At 40.9% G+C, this 20503-nt stretch overlaps 1 protein-coding gene across 1 annotated transcript; it reads left to right on the top strand.

Annotated features, from left to right (window-relative positions):
- Nucleotides 1-2609: 2609 nt before the first annotated feature.
- Nucleotides 2610-20237, top strand: FAM81A (family with sequence similarity 81 member A). Its single transcript, XM_036389472.1, has 10 exons — nucleotides 2610-2876; nucleotides 4871-5239; nucleotides 6558-6625; nucleotides 7987-8260; nucleotides 9042-9160; nucleotides 14179-14308; nucleotides 15444-15550; nucleotides 16641-16776; nucleotides 17155-17350; nucleotides 17937-20237. The coding sequence occupies exons 3-10, from the start codon at nucleotides 6579-6581 to the stop codon at nucleotides 18074-18076; spliced, it is 1149 nt and encodes a 382-aa protein (XP_036245365.1). The 5' UTR covers nucleotides 2610-2876; nucleotides 4871-5239; nucleotides 6558-6578; the 3' UTR covers nucleotides 18077-20237.
- The last annotated feature ends 266 nt before the right edge of the window (nucleotides 20238-20503 follow it).

Genomic DNA, 20503 nt, shown 5'->3' with positions numbered 1-20503 from the left:
TTTTTCTTTGCTCTCTGTTGTTGGTCTCAAATGAGAGAGCATTCCTGTTCAGAAAACATGCCCTTAACGTGTTCAACGTGTCCATCTGAAGTACCACTGGAATAAAAAGTACAGCAACAGTCATCAGCCCTTTTACATCCACTGCTTGGTTTGAGGCTTTTTGAGAAAAACAGCACGTGGCTCTTTCACTCTGGATCTGATTAAGAGAAGCCTCAGATGTAAGAGATGCTTAGAATTCAGGGAGTTGAATTTTTCTCCGACTGCAAACCAAAACGTATGAATAATGCTGTTATTTGCAGGGCTGCTATAAACCTGGAAGAAATCCACAAAGACGTGGGAACCGAGGAGTTCTGCCTCCTGTGTTCCTGCCACTGAATGCAGCTGAGCCATGTACCTTCACAACAACAAAATTACAAGGATTTTTTTTCCCTCAGAGAGAGATTTTTTGCAACATTACACAAGCTTTAAGGATGAAAACTTTATGCTATGATGGGAAACCTGATCCAGCATCAAAATCAGCCTTGCTCTGAGCAGGGAGTTGGACCATATTCCCTCTGAGATTCCTTCCAGCCTTAATTGCTCTGTTCTGTACTTCTGTGATTGGGTAAGTGGGGCTCAATTAATGAGTGAGACAGTTGAAGACCCCAGAATAAATTAATATTCTTGATGTTGTGCCTTGATAAAAAGATTGTGATACGAACTTTCCTTTAAGAAAATAAATCTCTATGTTCCATATTAATTACAGTGAGGATGTAATGATATAAAATACAATAGTTTAGTACTGCTTTAGTTAGAAACATCAAGAAAGTGATACAAGTACAAAAAAATCATTGTCTCTGTTAACACAAGATGAAAAGAGCATCAGTATGGGTCAAACCAAAGACCATTCACTTCAAATCCTGGTGGTGTGGATGCCTTGGAAAGAGTGTAAGAACAGACAAGAATTTACATGCCCTGTCCCTATCTCTTGGCCTCCACTGTTGCCAGAGAAGGGCCAGAGGGAGAAAGCAGGCATGAGCTACATTTTAATGTTATTTTCAAGACTGCAATAGGAGGTACAAATGTTATGTTTTTAACTTAAAATAACTTTAATTGATTTGCTTTAACTAACAATTTACTTTCAAGCTCTACTCCGCAGACATACACAATCAAGAAAACATTGGGCAGTCCTTTAGCAAGGAAAAACTTCTAGACAGGTGCACAAAAACTGCACAGGGACATGAAGATAGTCTCGATATTTGGCAGGTCAGGGAATACAGCTGTGTACATCAGGAAACTGGGCAAGGTCAGCAGTGAGATGGTTGGGAGCTGGATCCCTGAGGATGCAGGGCTTGCTCAGCCTGATGAGAGCAGACTTTGGGGGACCTGGCAGGGCCCTCCAGTATCTGTGATGAAGTCATCCAGATGGCAAATTCGGACTCTTCATAGTGGCACATGATGGGAAGACAACAATATAAATGTAAACAGGAGAGGTTCAGACTAGGTATAAAGAAAATGTTCTTTCCTCAGCAGCCAACAAGCATGAGAACAGGCTGTCCACTAAAGCTGGACATTCTCCATCCTTGGAGGTTTTCAAGAGCAGGCTGGGTAAAACCCTGAACAATTGCATTTGGCCTCAGCAATCACCTCAGCTGCAGCAGGAGGTTGGACAACGGTTCTCCTGAGGTTCATTCTAAGCTGAATTATCCTACAGTCTTTTGACTCCAAGTTCATAGTTTTCAAAGCACCTCTGGCATGTTTTCTCTCTGGCCTGATCCTTTGACGTGGGAACTACTTTAAAATAAATAGGTCAACCAGAATAAATAGGTCAAACAGAGTGTGGATTCAGACCTCACCTTGCTTTTTACAGTAGAGTGTGCATGGTGTAATCCTTTTATCCTTCACAGCTACCAAATCCTTAGTCCTGCAATGGTTTTCCTATACAACAGTATGCGATATTGCATAGATTTTAACTAAAATCAGAGACAATCTGCTATTTCAGAGTGAGATGGTGCAGTAAGTTCTTCTCAGATTCCACTTACACTTTGTTTACCCAAGGTGGTCGTATCAAAGTCCAAGGAATGACACAAGCAGGAAACAAAAGTGAAGGCAGACACACCCTCTGTGGACTTTGTTTTTCCAGTAATATTTTCTCTTAGCTGACACGCCTCTGCTGTGCAAGCAGATGGATCTTATTTGCTGTGATATATGAAGTTTTACTGAAGCTGCATGTTAGTTCTTGTTTGAAAATGTAACATGGAAACTTTATAAACAAGAATAATATTTGTCATTGATTTTAATAATGTGTTCTGACAGGATTTGATATATGCTCTGGAAAAACCCATGCTTTCAGTCATACTCTCGGCTCCTCTGCACCACCAGAAACTCAGAGTCACGGCTGTTCGTCACCACCGAACTTTGTCTGGAGGCCGGCGTTCGCTGGTGCGGGAGGTGCGGGCACGGCCCCCGCTCGGTCCCCGCCGCTCGCCCCCCGTGCCGCAGGGAGCGCCGCCGTTTGCGGGCCCTGCCCGTCCCTCCCCGCTTCCTCAGGATCGGGCACTGCCGTGCAATCGCTGCGAGGAGGGGGCGATGCGAAGGGCTCCCCCCGCCAGGGCGGCAGCGTTCCCATGGTGACGGCGTCCTGGCAACCGCTCCCGCTCCCGCAGCCCGGCCTGCGGCGGCCGCCCCGCTCCCAGCCGCTCCCATCCCATCCCATCCGCTCCGCGCAGCCGGCCGGGAGGGCGGGCGGACGGAGCCCCGGCCGCGCACCGGCGGTCACGGCGCTCGGGAACGGCCGCTCCCGCGGCGGCAGCGCGCCCGGAGCGGAGCGGGGCTCGGCTGGCGGCGGGGATGCGCGGGAGCGGCGGGCAGCCCTGCCCTGCCCTGAGCCAGCACCGGTGAGTGAGCGCAGAGGCTGTCCCGGCTCTGTCCCCCCGTGTTGCATGGCCATAGAGTGCTGTCTGCCCCGCGGTGTCCTGTCGGCTGTCGTACACCCGTGTCCCCGCAACCTTCGCTGCGCCCACCGGTGACCCCCGCACCGCGGGGCCTGGACCCCCGGCGGGCCGAACCGCGGGCAGGGCAGGGCAGGGCAGGGCAGGGCAGGGCAGGGCAGGGCAGGGCAGGGCAGGGCAGGGCAGGGCAGATCGCTCCGCCGCGATTCCCCCGCTCACGGCGGCTCGGCACGGGCCGGCACCGGGGCCGATCGCACCTATTTCTCCAGAGGGCCCCCGGCCCGGCTCGGAACCCCCCGGCCTGGCTCGGAACCCCCCGGCCTGGCTCGGAGCCCCCCGGCCCGGCTCGGAGCCCCGGGCTCGGTGCCCGCGCTGCCGGGGGAGCCCCTCCGGCTCCCGCCGCACACACAGCGCGTGTTCCCGAGTGCCACAGGCGCGCCCAGGGCTCGGCACGGGTCTGGCTCTTCCTGGCTCTGACCCATCCCTTTGCCGAGCTGCAGCACGGGGACTTTTCCGCTTACTCCGAAGCGTTGCCCCAACGCACTCGAGAGTAACACTGAGAAGCATCTGCCGGCTGCCGGGGTGGTGCCGTCACACGCTCCCTGTGCAGCAACCAAAGCGGTTTCTATTTTGAGAAGGAAAGAGTGATTAAAGTGTTTGCCGAGGCAGGTATTTCAGTCTACATTGATTCCCGTGTGACTTGTGGCAAGTCACATAGCCCGCCCCGTGCTTCGCTTCCCTACCAGCAACAGAAGGAAATTGTATTTTCAGGGATAATAATGCTTCCTACCTCACAGGCATAATGTGAGAATGAACGTGAAAAACACTTCGAGGTGCGCAGACATTACAGCATTAGTTGTAGATTATCATGGAAGATGGGAAACCGAACACTACAGGTATGATTATCCTTCAGAGCAGGAGAAATGGAGATCCCACAGAAAATAAACATGCGAGGCAGTCTGAGAAGTGGGGAAGGGATGCCACAGCACAAATAGCAAGGAGTGAACTGCACATTGCTAGAAGTATTTCTTCATCACATCCCATGGATGATTTTGTTTTCAAGCTTTTACATATCTTATGCCAGTGATTTAAAGAAACACTAAGGAAGCACTGCACATCTGTATGGAAAACCTGCCTTAAGTATCAAGTGAACTATTATTTTTGGTAATCAGGCATATAGTTTCCAAATAGGAAAAAACTTGTATCTTTTCCATGTCACAAGTATATTTGGAATATTCAGTAACTTAAATCAGTCAGCTAAAATTTACTGAGTTAATACATCATGACTTAAATTGCTTATAGCACTATCAAGCAGGAAACAACATTATTTAAAAAAGATAAATTAAGCACCTGTAACCAGTATTTCAAATGATATCTTACTTGACTCCAGTTTACTGCCATAGAAAGAGCCACATGAAATTATACTCCTCTTATAGAACATCTTATGGTTTCTATTTACTAGTGTAAGTTGGTATTACTCTCATAGAGAAGGAATTTGCCATTAGTTCTAACACCTATTTGTTAATTGCAAATATCTCCAAACTGCAGCAAAGTTTTGTACAACTGCCAATCAAAGTCTTAGACCCTTTCTGGCTGTTGGACCAGATCTGATATCTGATGATGAGATGCTTCACCATGTACTGAGCAAAGAGAAATGAATGAGAAGTTCACTTGTGTAACTTTTGTTTCATATCCACACTTACTCCAGATATTTGCATTTAGCTGCATTTCTTATGGTAGACTGGCAGAAAGAGTTAAGACTTCATGCCAACCTATGCTTAGCTAGCTGCAAACATTATTTTCTAATTGATAATAAATGGGTACTGAAGGCTGTGAGACTAAAGCCCCATTTGGCTGGTTTTTGTAAGGTGTATTTCACTAAATTTCATTAAGATGCTGCTAGATATATGGACTTTAATATTTGTTCTTTGTTTTTCTAGGTAGGACCCAGTGCTTTGCTGCTGCGGTGCACATAGCTCTTCCCAAATCAGTGGGATAATTCCTGTGTTTACAGCTAAATTATGCTTAAAAGCTTCAATGCATGAAGATGGTTAAGGTGTATTAAGGCCCAGAGGTCTCAGGCCCACTGAGAACTGGGTGCCTGGCGCTGTGACCACGAGGGACCCTCGCAGAGTGCTGGCACTTCTTAAAAATCCAACAAGTGGGAAATGACGAGTGTGAGGAGCAGACTGCAGAACTGGACATTCAGTGTCTGTGCAGGACTTTGAATGCAGAAGTCACCACAATGACCCCCAGCTCTTACACTGTGCTTTTTACTTACAGCCATGTAAGAACCTAAACAAGGAGAGGTAGGTATGGTTCTCTCTCTTACATATAGGGAAACTGAGTCATTACTCATGGAAATAACTTGTCCAGAGTCAACAAGATCAGAGATTGAGCAAGGAATTCAATTCAGACCTTCTGAATTCCTGTCTGGTGTCACTGCTGCTCAGCAACCCAGCTTCTCTTAAAACTGTTTTTTTTCTAATTTGTAGTTTCTGAAGCCGTGCTATAAATAGAACACACACACTGTGACAATGTTTGCTCTCTGCTTTCAGTCAGTGCTTTCATACATTTCTAAAGCACAAACATGCTTTGCATTTTGAGTTCTCAGAGGGTAGCCCTATTGCTCCTTCATTATCGATATTCAACTTTTGTATTTCCATAACCCCATCTTTCCCAGATGGCACAGGATTTCATCAGCAATTGTAAGCTTCTTTTCATACACCAGCCTTATTTTGCAGTGAGGATTTTAGGTTCCCAAGGAGATCAGGCTCAGGCCATACTACTTCTCTTTATATTTAAAAATGTTTTTTGTTTTATGGAGGGGAGATTAGTTGGATTTGATTGAGGCTAATATATTTTTAATTAATTTCTGTCAGTGGACAAAGTTGCTGAGTCAGGTACTGGTCTCACAGTAAGATGCTAAAATATCTTTCTGAAGCTATTTAATAGACCTAGTCTGCTGCAGTGTCTGTCACTGTCTGTCTGGCTGCATCTAAAAATTAAAACCAAAATTTATATTCTTACTACAGAAGAATTTACTTACAACATAAAGCATGGTCATTTAGATTTGAAGACAAATTAATACAAGACTCAATTTTGATAAACTATGCTGATGTCACACATTTTATTTAGGTTTCTGATTGCCAATGCTTTTATGAGAAAAACATCTTATCCCTAATAATCTGCTGAATTGAAACACTTGTATTTGATTCTCCAGTCAATGTTTCCTTAAGTTTTATGATCATCCTATAGACCTTATTTTATTATTAATTGATTAATGATGTCAGAGACCAGTAGAAATTTGGGGACAAGACTTTGTTAACCTCTGTCCTGCCAAACCAGTTATGTGGGTCAACAGCAGATTTCAGTTTCAAGGCTGTCAACCTTGTCTTTTCAAGAGTATAATTTTCACAATAAAAAGGTTTTTAGCAGTTTTTAGTCTTCATTCTTTTGTATTAAGTTTTATTTGCATTTATTGCATTAGCAATAGTTGGATGCCAAGATCACCAGTGTCAGCATAATATTACACTTAGCTTAAAGTTGCACTGAAAGCAAAAGCTTTAAGTCATTTCAGTAGCAGATGTAAGCTATTCAATAATTCAATTTGTACTTTTTCAACAGACATAAATTATTGACCAGAGAATGGCCCACCGAAGCCCGATCTTCCCAACTCTTGCCCCTTCTGAAAGGTACAGTCTGGAATATAAAACCAAAAATCTTTGTGATGCAAAGTATTATGTATCTCTTAATTGCCTGCATAGAGTAATGCTGTGACCTGGGACTTTGGCATTAGTGTGCAAAGTGAAATAACCATAGACATTCAAATCATAGCCCAAATCACAAGACCTTACTCAGTTTTTACTTAGCCATTTCCCAAAGAAATTCAATAGCTTACATCTCACTGACTAGAAATCCAAGAACACTTTAGCCATGTTCAAATAGCATGGAATGAGTTGTGAAAACAGAGAGCCAAAGTGACCTTTGTATACATCTCTATCAATAAGTCCTCTCTTTCAGCCTAGGTGGGGAAAACTCTATGGTCTATTCATCCAGGGCAAGGCCCTGGGGATTTCCCTGAAGGGTTCAAAGGATTCCACAACCATGGTCAAACTGAACTGCTAATTTGGCTCATTAACAGGAAACAACATGAGAATACACAGTAAATAAGAGTTTCTAGAAAAAAATATCTCCTTTTCTGAAGTGGGGTTGAACTTGTATCCTCTACTTACGCTTCTGAAAATGTTGTTATTCTTTACAGAACATAGTGGCAGGAAAAGGTTGCATGCATTAGCAGGTTCATTTCATTACTTTCAGCACCCATTAGTTCCACTGCTTTCCATGGGAACTATGCAATGCAGAGCACTCTTCAAAAATTTAGATAATTATTCAAGATACCCGAATGTAAGCTATTTTGGGGGGAAATTTAACTTCTAAGACTATGAGAAGCTTGTCATAAATTTGGTCTCTCCTCAGTTTCTATGCCCACGTATGCTCCTGTCCAGTTTGCAGGGGAACAAGCTTCTGTATGGTATTACAGGCTAGCTATAGAGACAGAAAAGGGATTGACACAAGCTATTCCTTTTCAATTCTGATCTGGTTTCATTTCATTTACAATACCTACCTTCAACTGTTATAGTTTTGATTAAGCCTGAAAACTGTAAAGACAAATAACATTACTTTTGAAACTCAGTAGAAGGGTTTGAATTTGGATTCTTAATCAAATTATAGTTCTGATTTGTAACTACTTTTGAATATCAAATTATAGTTCTGGTTTGTAACTACTTTTATTATGCTAATGTCCTTTCCTTGAGATCCCATGCTTTTGTAAGCTTCCTTAAAGACCATGAAAAAAACCTGACCTGCCTTTGTACAAGACACACAGTAGCCAACACAGCACCCACTTATTTGTAGCAGTGGGCACTCTCTGGGTGTATTTTGGGGCTTCTCCCCAGCACTGCCAGCACTCAGACAGTGTCACAGTGTCTCCAGTGCAAAGGCATTGCAGAGTTTTGTGTGAGAACTTAACGAGATGTGGATATTGTTCCCCCAGACGGGTCCGGAACATCCCGCTGCACAGCCAGGCGCTGACAGCGGTGCCGCTGGCATCCGCCAGCCTGGTGGATCAGCTGGAGGACAGAATCCTGAGCCATGAGAAAACAACAGCAGCTCTTGTGGAACACGCTTTTCGCATTAAGGAGGACATTGTTTCCACGCTGCACAGAATGCAGAACAAAGGGGGGGGTGACCGGTTGGCAAGGCAACTCCTCGAAGAGCACATCCGAAACATTACTGCGATAGTGAGGCAGCTCAACCGGGACATCGAGGTATGGCAAGAATGTTGCACAGCACTAATGCCATCACAGCTACTTACGGCTTCTCATTTCCTAACCACGTTTACCACGGGATAAGTAAAGGTCAGACAAGGTCTGAAGATCCTGTAAGCTTATAAATTGTTTTTACAACTTGAAAAAGTGTTTGCAAATTACATAATTCTTTCGGTGGCTATGAAAATAGCACAGGATATTAGCATATAAACACAGGAGCCTTTGTGGTTCTAATAAGCTTGCTTTCAAAAGCTGCACTGGAAAATCTTGAAAAAATGAATTAATGTGACACTAATACCCAGCTCAACTTCAGTCCAAAGGCTGTGCTGTATAAACAGTAGGAAATGCCTTCGCTCTATAATAAACTTTCTTTCCCTTCCGACTCACTGACGACACGAAGTAACCAAACCCAAGTGCTCATTTTTATGACCTAATCGTAGGCAGACACATGACTTCATGTCTGACCTCTGCTGCAGTGAACAACAGGGGTGTGGTGGGGAAAATGAAAGGAGAAAAAAATAATTTAAGTCTCCATTTCACTGTCAAGTTATACTTTATATATATTGTGGTAGCTGTGCGCAGATTGGACACTAATAACAAGAAATAATAGAATAACTAAAAGTGTCTGGTTTAGTACATTTAGTACAAGACAAAGGTTTGAATAAAGTAATAATAAAATGGCATCTGAGGATACTGAATTACTGAAAAATAATGAGTGACATTTAAAGTGTACATTAAATGTGCCATACTGAGTTTTTATTTGCATATGAATGTTCTGTAGATGCTGCAGGAACAGATACGAGTCAGAGACAATCTCAGCTATGGAACAAATTCTACCCTTAAGAGTCTTGAAATGCGGCAGCTTTCTGGCCTAGGAGATCTTCGGGGAAGAGTTGCAAGGTAAAAGTCCCCATGGAACTGTGTTTTGGGGGCTAGCTAATCTTATTTTAATCCTGAAGTATTAATGATAATGGATTGAATTCAACTTTGGCAAAATTCCAAGGACAATTTTGCTCTGTATTTTCAAGAAAATGAATAATAATACTTTGCATTCCAGTATTACATATTAAATTTGACAATATCACCCTTAATTCCTAAAATTCCTGAAATTAGTTCTAAATAAATTATTTCAAATTCCCTGGGAAATTGGATTTGGTTCAGCTTTTAAAAAGTACTGTGGTTAGACTCGTGTCTTTGAAACACGTTAATTAGCACAATTATAAAGGCAGCACGGAACAATCTGCACTTGTGAAGAACAAAACAGTTGCACATTTTTGCATATATTTTAGAAGTAGAAATCTGCACATTCAGTTAGTGGTTAGCCATATTAAATCCCACATGGGCTACATGCCACATAAGGAAGAGAAAACTGTACAGTAACAGAGGTTTTCAGGCTGCCTGAAGCTCCTGGTTACAATTCTGTGGCTGCATAGGCTTCAGTTGTGCCATCAATGACAAATTCACAAACCTCAGCACAACAACATTTGCTTAAGTGCCTGTAAAGTTGAACACGAAAGACAGAGGATGTGTACAGCTCCAGGAAAAGGACATAACCTGGCCTACAGCTGCTTGGGGAATAACTTTGGTGGAGTTATATTTGTCCTGAATTTCACCTGTTGTCTATATTGTGCAGATAATTTTGCTTCCTTTTCTGCATGTCACCTGGTTTAGTGATAACCTTCAACAGCATATAGAAATAATCAGAGAGGGATTTTCATTGAACTAAGGTTTTCTCATAAATTACTCAATTGTCTGAAGCTTCCACTGTAACTTTCATAGCCCATTTTGTAGAAAATACTTTAGAGGTTTCAAAAAGAATTAAACAGTTAGTAAGTTATGCACTATCCTTTAGCAAACACAAATGAACTAGTTTTTTTTTCAAATTAGAAAATTGATGGAAAAACCTATAGAGAGATACACATTCACATATCTGTCCTGCTGAGAAGGCCCCCCAAAATGTATATGTTTAGATCTTCCTGCTTCTTTCTATAAAAATACTTTGAGATGATACTACATCCTGAGAGGAGCTGTGTGTGGAGCAGCACTGTTACTGACACCTTGGGGGACAAAATGCCTTTGCCCTCAGTCAGGGAACTCAAGCGAAGAAACTCGTGCTGGCATGGGTGTCACTGCAGGGCCAGGACACTGACCTCAGTGTGGGAGGGTGGGGATGGGCCAGCCTGTGCCAGGGCTTCTTCCTTTATTTCCTTAGGGCACCACCCTTGTGCTGTGCCCAGGTTGCAGTTTATCTGCAAATGGAATGAGATTATACCCATGTGCCTTATGTCAGACTGTGTGACGAATGCAGGTTATTTGTATTCATTCCCATAAGAGAATCAGTTTATTGCCCTTTAACTGGTACTTTCCATGCTGCATTCTATGCTTCTATTCAGCATGTTCTCTTAAAAAAAAATTCTGAATGAAGGAAAAAATCTTCCCTTTATGAGAAAGCAATTTAAAGCAGTGGTCCATGAGAAAAAGCCATTTGCCTTTATTTGCAGACATATTCTACTTTGAAATTAGTGTTCCAGTGAATGATGATTATAGCACTAGCTGGAGATTATGCCAAGACAGTGGTTTGTTGTGCCTTTGGCACAACACAGACACTTTCCCTGAGATAAACACCTTCTGATTACTTTAGCCAATGTTCCTTATATGAAATACATTTTACTCTAGTGCTGCTAGTTTCCAGACGAGTTCAGAGCGAAACATTAGAAACTCGATCAAGTTACTGTGGGTTACCAACTTCCTGTGCATCAACTTTCAGCCACAGCAAAGGTCCATTGAGAGGCTCAGGCTGCAGTAGCTCTGAGAGCTGTGTTTGCTCCAGGCTGGCAGCATGCAGAAGGACAGTGGGAATCAGTTTAGACAGTAAATACCAAAGCATGAGCCCCTTGTCATGTAATAACTTTAGTGTCCATCTTAGGATTCTGGCCAAATTTCAGTTCCAGTAATTTCATGCATACTAAACATCCTATTCAAGTTCCATATTGGAGAGAGGGGTGTTTATTTCCTAACACCAACTGTTCTGTAACATGTCAATATATCATCAAACAGCTGTCTCATTATTTCTTGAGGGCTAGTGCTGTTAATGATGGGAACAAGGGATCCCTACATGCACTTCTGGAGCACAGCCCCAGACCACACTCCCCCCTGCTCTGCAGGAGTGAGATTCCAGCATACCTCTCTCACATCACAGAATCAACTAATACTGCTATCAGAAGGTGACAGACTACACATTACAGCTCATGTCTCTGGATCTTTTCTCAATAAGCACAGTTTACTGATGAATCTGTAAAGTGTTACTATCACAGCCCTGAATTATTGCTAAAAATCAACATTATCATTAACTTTAAGAAAAAATATTACCTCTATAAAATTCAGCAATGCATTAGCAGGAAATTGGATCTATGCCAGTAGATCATATTCTCCAGCCTCCTGTCTCTTATGTTGTCAATTTTATATTATAGAGATTTACCAATTCTTTTTCTAGTGATAGCAGATCGTAAAATTCATTAGTGCCTTATCATTTATTTAGAGAATTACTTGTGGATAATGAGCATTTGTCTGGAAAGTTTAAATCCAGCAGCCTGGTTGGCACGATAGCAGTAGGTCTTCATAAAAGCTTTCTGAGAGCTGAAACATCCAGAGAAATGGCAATTGTGTATTCAGATTGGACCTACTTTGCATATATAGGACTTTATCTACATTATAGAACTGATTCATTTCAGACTACCTGGGCTCATTACACGTAGGCAGATTTTCCTGCTGGACAGAATGAGCCTGATGCATCTGGGCTGCCCCACACTGACAATCTCTCCAGGAGCAGTAAATGTGCTGCTCTCTGGCCCTTGCTGAGTGGGAGGTGGCATCATGAGGGCAGCTCTGGGCTCCCTGCCCCAGGCCAGCACAATCCACCAGCTCTGCTGCTCTTGCCCAGTTGCCCCATTGAGCATTTCAACTTGCTTTTCACTCCCTGTTCTCCATCTACTGGTTTTTCACTGAAGCATTGGCATTTTAATTGAAACATCTACTGTTATAATAGACCAGGAACATTAAAGCTCTCTCCATACCATGACAGCATATGCATATAGCAGCAGCTGCAGAGTACTGGCACAGTTCTCACTTTCTCTATGCCCCAGTGATACTGAATGGAGCAACTGCTTGTCTTTTGATTTCTTTGATGCTGAACAGTAATATTTTCTTCCAGGCCAAAACCAATCGTGTTTGTGAGTGTGTACAACAGATATAGAAGATAAACCAAAATAATCCGATCTGTGCATACCAGGCAGACGTTAAATTCATCTTGTCAGAATATTAATGTTTCAGTTACCATGGAACTACATGAACCCTTTGACCGCATAACTGAATTCCATGAAGAAGAGAGATGCTGGGTGATTAAACCCAAACCACTAATTTACTTTAAAAACATTCACAGGTGCTTGCTGATTAAATTTGCTTCAGTAGGTTCAAGGCTGTTGCCACTTTCTGCCATGCCTCAGAGAAACAAAACTAACCATTTTTTAGAGCCCATGACCTTTTGGTGACTTGATGCAAGACGATTCCATTTCTCTAATTCTCTCTGATTGTAACAACATGGAGAGATTTGGCTTCTTTTGTCTTTCTTTAGAAACTGCCTGATTGTGAGCCCTGCAAGCTTTTCACTGCTATGTAAACCCTAGCCAGGCTTCCTGCAGATATTACTAACAGGTCTCACAATGCTGAACTGCTACACTAGAAATTAATTTCCTCAAGTTTTATAATGCCTATGTGCTATTTTACATTACTGATTATTTTCATATTGAAACCATACCATAATAATAAGCAGATGCTCCTTTTGTCATTTTAGGTGTGACTTTCCCTTCATGTTTAATGATCATGGCAATTCCTGTAACTGAGGTGATGAAAATGCATGTTGAAATGAAAGCTTTCAAACTGAAATGTGACTAAAAAGATGACAAAGTATGTCATTGGTTTAGATAATGACTTAACATGTCTCAGCTTGTTCTATTTTACTGCCTTTTTCTCCCTCAGATTGTAACTGCTGTCTGTTCCTCATCAGTTTCCTATATCAAATTTGGTAACACTGATGATTACATATTTCTCTTAGCAAAAAAAAAATATATATGAGTCATATTTCACAGAGGTCTTACTCCTGAAATCACAGTAGTCATATTTTTACACCTCAGTTAATGCCCTCACTGCATTACTGTAGATGAAATCCACCTGATCAAAATATTTTTAAAATCTGGTAGAAAGCACACATGTTCTATAGCATAATTATCCTGAAAATGCTACAGCATCAAGAAGTGTTCCAATGTGACAAAAGGAAACAATAATTATTATGTTCCAGGACTTAATTTTACAGCCTTTTCTGAGACAAAATTGCCATTGCTTTCAATGACAATTTATTTATTCACCTAAATAAAGACTAAGAACCATAAAATTTGCCCCACATTGTTAACTACACATATTAGCTGTGTACTACTAGTTCACAAATAAAAATGCAAAGCTACAATAATGAAAAAATGGTCCTCAGTTATTTAGGCTACTAATCATGTAGGGGAACACACACACACCTTATCAGATATCTTCTAGAGCATTACAAAAACACATGGAAATGAAATTCTGCATCTTTGCATTTCTGAGGTGATTTCCCTGACTGATAACACAGCCTACCCATATCATGTCAGTGCCAAGAACAATGGAATTTGTTTATCAGACTGTTTGAGCTTCAGACCTATTTGGGAGCACTTTTCTGGACACTATGAGATGTATTACCCTTTTACAGTCCCAAATTGCTTCCCTAGCCAGCCAGGAATCCCACAGAAATGGCCAGTATGAAATGGGTAATTTTAAAAGCCTGGACCTTATATTCTATTTGGCTGGTCTTTTGTTTTTTTAATCTATTCAAACAGGTGTGATGCTGGGTTAGCCAGGCTGTCTGCAGAGCATAAAATTACATATGAAAGACTTCAGAGTCTAAGTAAAGACCAACACACCTCCAAGCTGATCTTAGAATCTAAAATCAAAGAGGCAGAAATACAGGTATGGTATTTAGACCAAGGCAATCCTGTACAGGTAAGAGTTCTAGTCTAATTCACACAGACTCCATTACTGTTAATTATTATCCTGGGAGGTCACAGATTTCCAAATGGAGAGGTGTATCAGCTCACAATCCTTATTACATTGAACATTGTATCTAGGTGCATTCCTATACTGCTCTAGCTGGAAAAGCTCCTTCATTTCTTCCTGCAGCATCTGTGTAGAAGGGATTAGTATGTAAAGGCACATGCTCAACAAAACTACAACCAAAAAAAATGCAAGTCTCTGTGGCTTTCATTGTATGTTTTGGCCTTCCCAGGATGATCCTATATGTATTTGAACACAAGTTTTGAAGGTCTGCAAAAGACAACTAGCTTTGGGTTCTGTGAATTCATTAATCTGTCTCTCAGGTTTCTCTTCCATTGGGTTTGAGAATGGAAGTGAGCACTAGATACAAGCAGAGACTTGGAGATATGAAGAATCCTTTTCCTTAATGTCACATCTCAAGGTCTTCCCATTTTCTTGGTCAAAAAAAGTATTTTACATCTTCCTTTTGTGGTGGGTAAAAAAAAGGCTAAAATGTACTTTGCCTTTCTGAGAAGCCTCAGTGCAGTATATTAGCATGCCAGGAGCATGTTGTCCTGCATCTTGTAGAGAAGCAGAGCAGTATGCTTTGAGAAAGTGGGATGGTTGTTTTGGAGCAAATATTCTCTTGTAGTTATGACTTCTCCCCAGTTAAACCCAGCATTTCTATCACTGCAGGGGCCCTTACACACAAAGTGATGGAGCACATCCCTCAGTATTGGTGGAGTGCTTGGGCACTTGTTTATTCTGATTATGTGGCAATTTGGAGATGTATGGATCATGCAAATTCAGCTGTCTAAAGGGGGAGGGGCAGGCAGGGATTTTCAAGACGAAATTATTCACATTATTTACAGCAAAAAAATTACAGTTTTCAAAATGCTGATACTTTCATATTGAGAGATAGTATATTTTCATGATAAAGTAAACTATGCAAATTTAATAATTTTTTGAAATGCTAGCAAAAGTGAGCTCTCTATTAGACCTCTACTGTTATGAAAATGTCCCAAATGGAACTGTGATGAAATGCTGTTGAAAATTCTGAATTTTGTTTCAGATTTCTCATCTGCTGAGCAGAGTAGAGCAATCAATAATGCAACAAGAAGCAAAGCTGAAGATTGCCTACAAAGAGAGCAACCAACAGCTCCAAGCTCTGGACACAAAGTGAGTGCCTGGGAAGCCTTGCTGCTGCCATGCACCTTGGGAGTAGGGCCTCCATTTTCCCAGTCTGGCCTCAGTTTTCCCAGTCTGACTGGTATAATCTTCAGACCTACAAAAGCAGGAACCTCTATGAATATGTGTGTTTGCTCCACAGATATTACAAAAGCTGACTGTCAAGAGGTCAAGAGGGACTTGCTTTCACCAAGAATTCTGCCCCTAATATGGTTAGGCAATTCTGAAAAGTTGATTAAGTTCCTTATCAGGCAGAACTTATATCAAAGTACACAACTAAGGGTTTTTGTCAGAGTGGCCTGGTGCATTTCTGTAAGAGCTGTCTGAAGCAATGAATGCTGGAGGTGACTGTCCAGAGCAGGGGAGAAAGTTCAACTGAAGCAAGCAGGAAGCAAGTTACAGCACTCACAGAGTGCCATTGCTTTAAACTGGCTTCAAGCATGAATATAACTGAAATACCTAAATTATTAGTGATTAAATACTCTGTACTACCAGACATTACATGGGGTGATTATATTCAATTCAGATGTTAACTCCTCTCCAGGCATTTCATTCAGTAGCAGTCCTGGTATAAACCATCGCCATCCTCATTTCTTACTGCTCATCACCATCCTCATGCAATGCAGGTTTCACATATTCACTGGAGAAAAGAAGCAGTTTCACTGGCACAGTTGGTTGGAGTAAAGTTGAGGTGGGTATAGGCAATGTAAGTGGAGCTACAGGAACCAGCACTGTCACCAGAATAAGTGGCTACCAAAACTTTGCTCAGGTTTGATACATATGGACATAAAGTTTATAATCTGAATGGATAACCAGATTCTGTTTTCAATGTCACAAAGGATTTTCATCTACTATGATTCAAATTTTGTAATGTGTTTCATATAAATTTGCTGTGAACTTTTACCTTTATTTTCTAAACCAATGTTACCATATCCCATTTAGTAGCCACAAAATTCAAAGGCTCACTTTAATCTGGTGTGAAGAATGTATTAAATTGTGGTTTTATGAACACGTTCAGAAAAAAGTCTCTGTTCAATGACCAGTTCTCCTTTGTATCTGCTAATTTCTGTTGTGCTCCTAGATTGAAAGATGCTGTTGAGGAACTCAGCAATCAGATTTTGTCTGCAAGGAGCTGGTTGGAACAGGAACATGGAAAGACTGAAAAAGAGCTTGTGCAAAAAATCGACCAACTCTCACTGACTTTTAAGGAAAGCACTGTAAGTTTCACTCAAATGTCCTGTAATACTTCTCAGGAAGCATTCAAAAGCATTATTAAGAACTAAGATGATATAATTGAGATATTATTTGAGTGAGAGTTTCAGATAGCCTCAGAATATGCTAAAGTCTCTACATCAATATCAAGTCTAATATGTACAACTTGAGAATCTTTAAATGAATCTGATCACTGCTAAATAGATCAGTATTTTACCCTACACTAATCAAGTAATTTGAAATGATTTTATGAAAAATTTTAATTCCTTAAATTTTGAATTCCAGATAAAAGATGATAAATCAGTATCTATTTCATATTTTAAAAAGGCAACATTTATTCCACATGCACAGTTTATAATTAAAATTCTGTTTCCTGGCTCTAGGAAATGAGTGAGAGAGGTATTGAGATGAAATTCAACCAAATGGCAGAGAAAATTGAGAGAATAGAAGAAATGCAGAAGATAACCATGGAGGCACATGAAGCAAAACAGACTGAAGAAAAGATAAATATTCGCATTGTCAAACTTCAAAATGAGATAAACGAAGATATAAAAGAAATGAAAGCTGAAGTCAATGCTGGTAGGACCATAGTTATCCAGTTCTTTATTCTGAATTGTGGTGACAGTGATCCACTCATAATAATATGCAAAATGTCTTTGCTTGTATCAAAGTAGCTTAAATACTTTTGGGGCAGATGTAATGGCTCCACCTGTGGCATTAAGAGGGATTTCACTAAGTGTGAAAAGCAGAGCAATAAGGGGTGACACCAGCTTAGAAATGCTCTCCCTAGAGCAGGCACAGCCATAGCTGGGCTGCCATCAGGGCATTTCTGCCTTCAGCACACAGTTACACCCCATTTCCTTCAGAACTTTTGCTGAGTTCCTAGTGCAAAGCAGAGCATTATGGAAGTGCATTCTGCTAGCAGTGATGTGATACCTTCTCCTCATGAGAACTAATGCCATTCTCACCTGCAACAGGGTTTGCAGCAGAGCATTATGGAAGTGCATTCTGCTAGCAGTGATGTGACACCTTCTCCTCATGAGAACTAATGCCATTCTCACCTGCAACAGGGTTTGCAGCAGAGCATTATGGAAGTGCATTCTGCTAGCAGTGATGTGATACTCTGCTCCTCATGATGAACTAATGTCATTCTCACCTGCAACAGGGTTTGCAGCTATCTACGAGAGCATCGGGTCTCTACGGCAAGTTCTAGAAGCAAAAATGAAGCTGGACAGAGATGAACTCCAGAAGCAGATCCACCAAATGAAGCAGGAGGTTCCAAGATGGGGAGAAGCTGGACCATGACTGCAAGGTTTTGTCTGAGAGATGAGTGTTTACCTGGCTAACTAGGCAGACTCTAGTGTTGTTCCAGTCTGTAATGCCAATTACCTGCATGTACCAAATGACATGCTGCTGCTGCTGCTGCTGCTGCTGCACAGGTGCTTGCTCACAGCAGTAAATACAAGCTGTTCTTGGATATCTGGCAATGAGCCTGTGGAGCTGAGGTGCTGCTTTGCCACTGCACTACTCCAGTTGCTGTCAGGAAATTTAGCACTGTGTAAAACTGGAGTAATACACTGGTGAAGCTGGCACCTAGTTTGCTAAAGGCATTCCAGTTTTGCAGGCTTGATCAGGCAGCTATATGCTTTTATATGCACCTGTACCCCTCCACCTTAAACAAAAAAAAGGCAAGTTGCTATCATTTGCTTCATATGAATTTGGCAAGGCTCTCCACCTTGATACAAATTAGTTAGTTGAAATCAATGGACATATTGACTTTCTCTACTATTGACTTCCTGGGAAGACAGAATTGGCACTAAACAGACCAATCTTCAAAATCAAGACAACATCAGAAAATCTTTGTTTAGGTTTGCAAATATTCTGTGTGTGAAAACTAGGTAGTGTTATATAATGTAGTTGTAGACTTAGATGATTCATAAACAACATAAGAAACAACTTACATGGTCTTAAGTATTGTAACCTTTTAAAATTAATAACCAAGGGGAGTTGACACAAGAGAAAAGATGTATATAGGGTATTTTGTACTAGGCATGTGTTCCTATGGCTTGCTTCAATATATTCATAAAAACTTAGAATTGTTTGAAAACTAAAGAGAAGGTGATAATCTCACCTAGTCTGGAGACTCTAATGTAAAATAAAATGCAGTTTATGATCTCCTTAGAAATTTTCATTGAAGTAAAAAAATTGATTCATCATATTTAAGTAGACTTTAATAATTTAGCAGACTCAAATTGCTAATTGCATTCACATTATTTCCAGATAATAATTTCCATTCCCAGAAGAGATTACATATGAAAATCAGCACCCATCTGGCATATTATCTAGACAAGAAAAAAATATATGTTGTTTTTACTTCTTCATTCATGGCATGATATATTGCTCCTCATGTTTGTAAGCCATGCAGGATTAAACCCTCATGAAAAAATAAAATACTTCATCCAGCATCCTATTAATTTATACTATTAACAGTAATTAATACACAAAAATAATATTAATTGACAGACTTTATAGTATTGTTAATCTAAATAAATTAATAGGATGTCTCTACACTGCCCTTAATCACTGTCTTTACACTGACCTTTCATTCAGCTAGTATTGGAAAAATATATTTTTAGCTGGAAAATCAGTGGCAAATATCACTTCCATAAAAGATATTTTAGTCCACAGAGTCACCATATATAAAACAAAGAACTTAAAAAACTGCTTCAAGAACTTACAGTCATTAACTTCAGTAAGTCAGTGTAGAGTGTAAAAATCATGTGTATGCATACATGTTTACAGGATTAACATCTAAGTTTATATTCACTTCTTCTATAGCTGAAAGTCATTGAAGTCTCAAAGACACGTGAAGCTTTTCCATCTCTGGCTCCCAATGCTACTCTGATACAAACCAGGAATACCAGAGGCAGTTTTGTTATCATCCACGTCCTGTGAAATATATTTACAATGGCAGCTAAGGGGAAAGCCCAGTTCCCTAAAGAGAGACAATTAAATGCTTGTAGATATTTCTCAGGAATTGTCTTTAAAATTCAATCTTACTTGCTGTATGTATTCCTATATATTCTTAAATATTTAACCATGTGCAGTAGAAAAGCTATCACTGGTGTTCTATTTAAAAAAAGAAAAAAAAAGGAAAAAAAAGAAAATAACAAAGAAAGAAACAAAAAGACACAGACCAAAACCAGAATAATTTTTCACTTCTGTAATTGGAAGTCTGTATCCAAGAAAATCTGATATGATATGAAGAGCATACAAGGAATCAGAAACATTAAATAGGCATTAATTAAATTGTTTCTCTTGCAAAAATTTTGTGTGATTGATCCAGATATAAAACAACAAAGGAAACCCTATCCAACTTTACTTTTTTCTGCCTTAAAAATGTTTTTTTCCCAAATCTCAGCTAAAGCAAATAAGTAAAAGCCCAAATAAAATAATACTCAACCTACTGCCAAGCAGTGTCTTCAAAGTCTGAAGTGCCAAGTGGAGGGAGGCCCAGGTCAACCTTGTCTCGTTGGCATTGTCTGCCAGGGAGTGCTCCCATGTGATAAGCCAGTCCTTCAGGGGAGAATTCAGAGTGCTTCTGAGACTGGAGTGTTCTCTGATCATCTGAACGTGTCAGAGCAAACTCCTCTCCAGACACAGCTCTGCAGCCACGGGGCAGTGCTGCACACACTGAGCTGTGGCAGCCTGGTTTTGCCAAATGGAAACTGA

This window comes from Molothrus ater, chromosome 13 (genome assembly GCF_012460135.2).
Source record: "Molothrus ater isolate BHLD 08-10-18 breed brown headed cowbird chromosome 13, BPBGC_Mater_1.1, whole genome shotgun sequence".
Lineage (NCBI taxonomy): Eukaryota > Metazoa > Chordata > Aves > Passeriformes > Icteridae > Molothrus > Molothrus ater.
The sequence above is the reverse complement of the archived record's forward strand: the minus strand, read 5'-3'. Positions and strand labels throughout refer to the sequence as shown.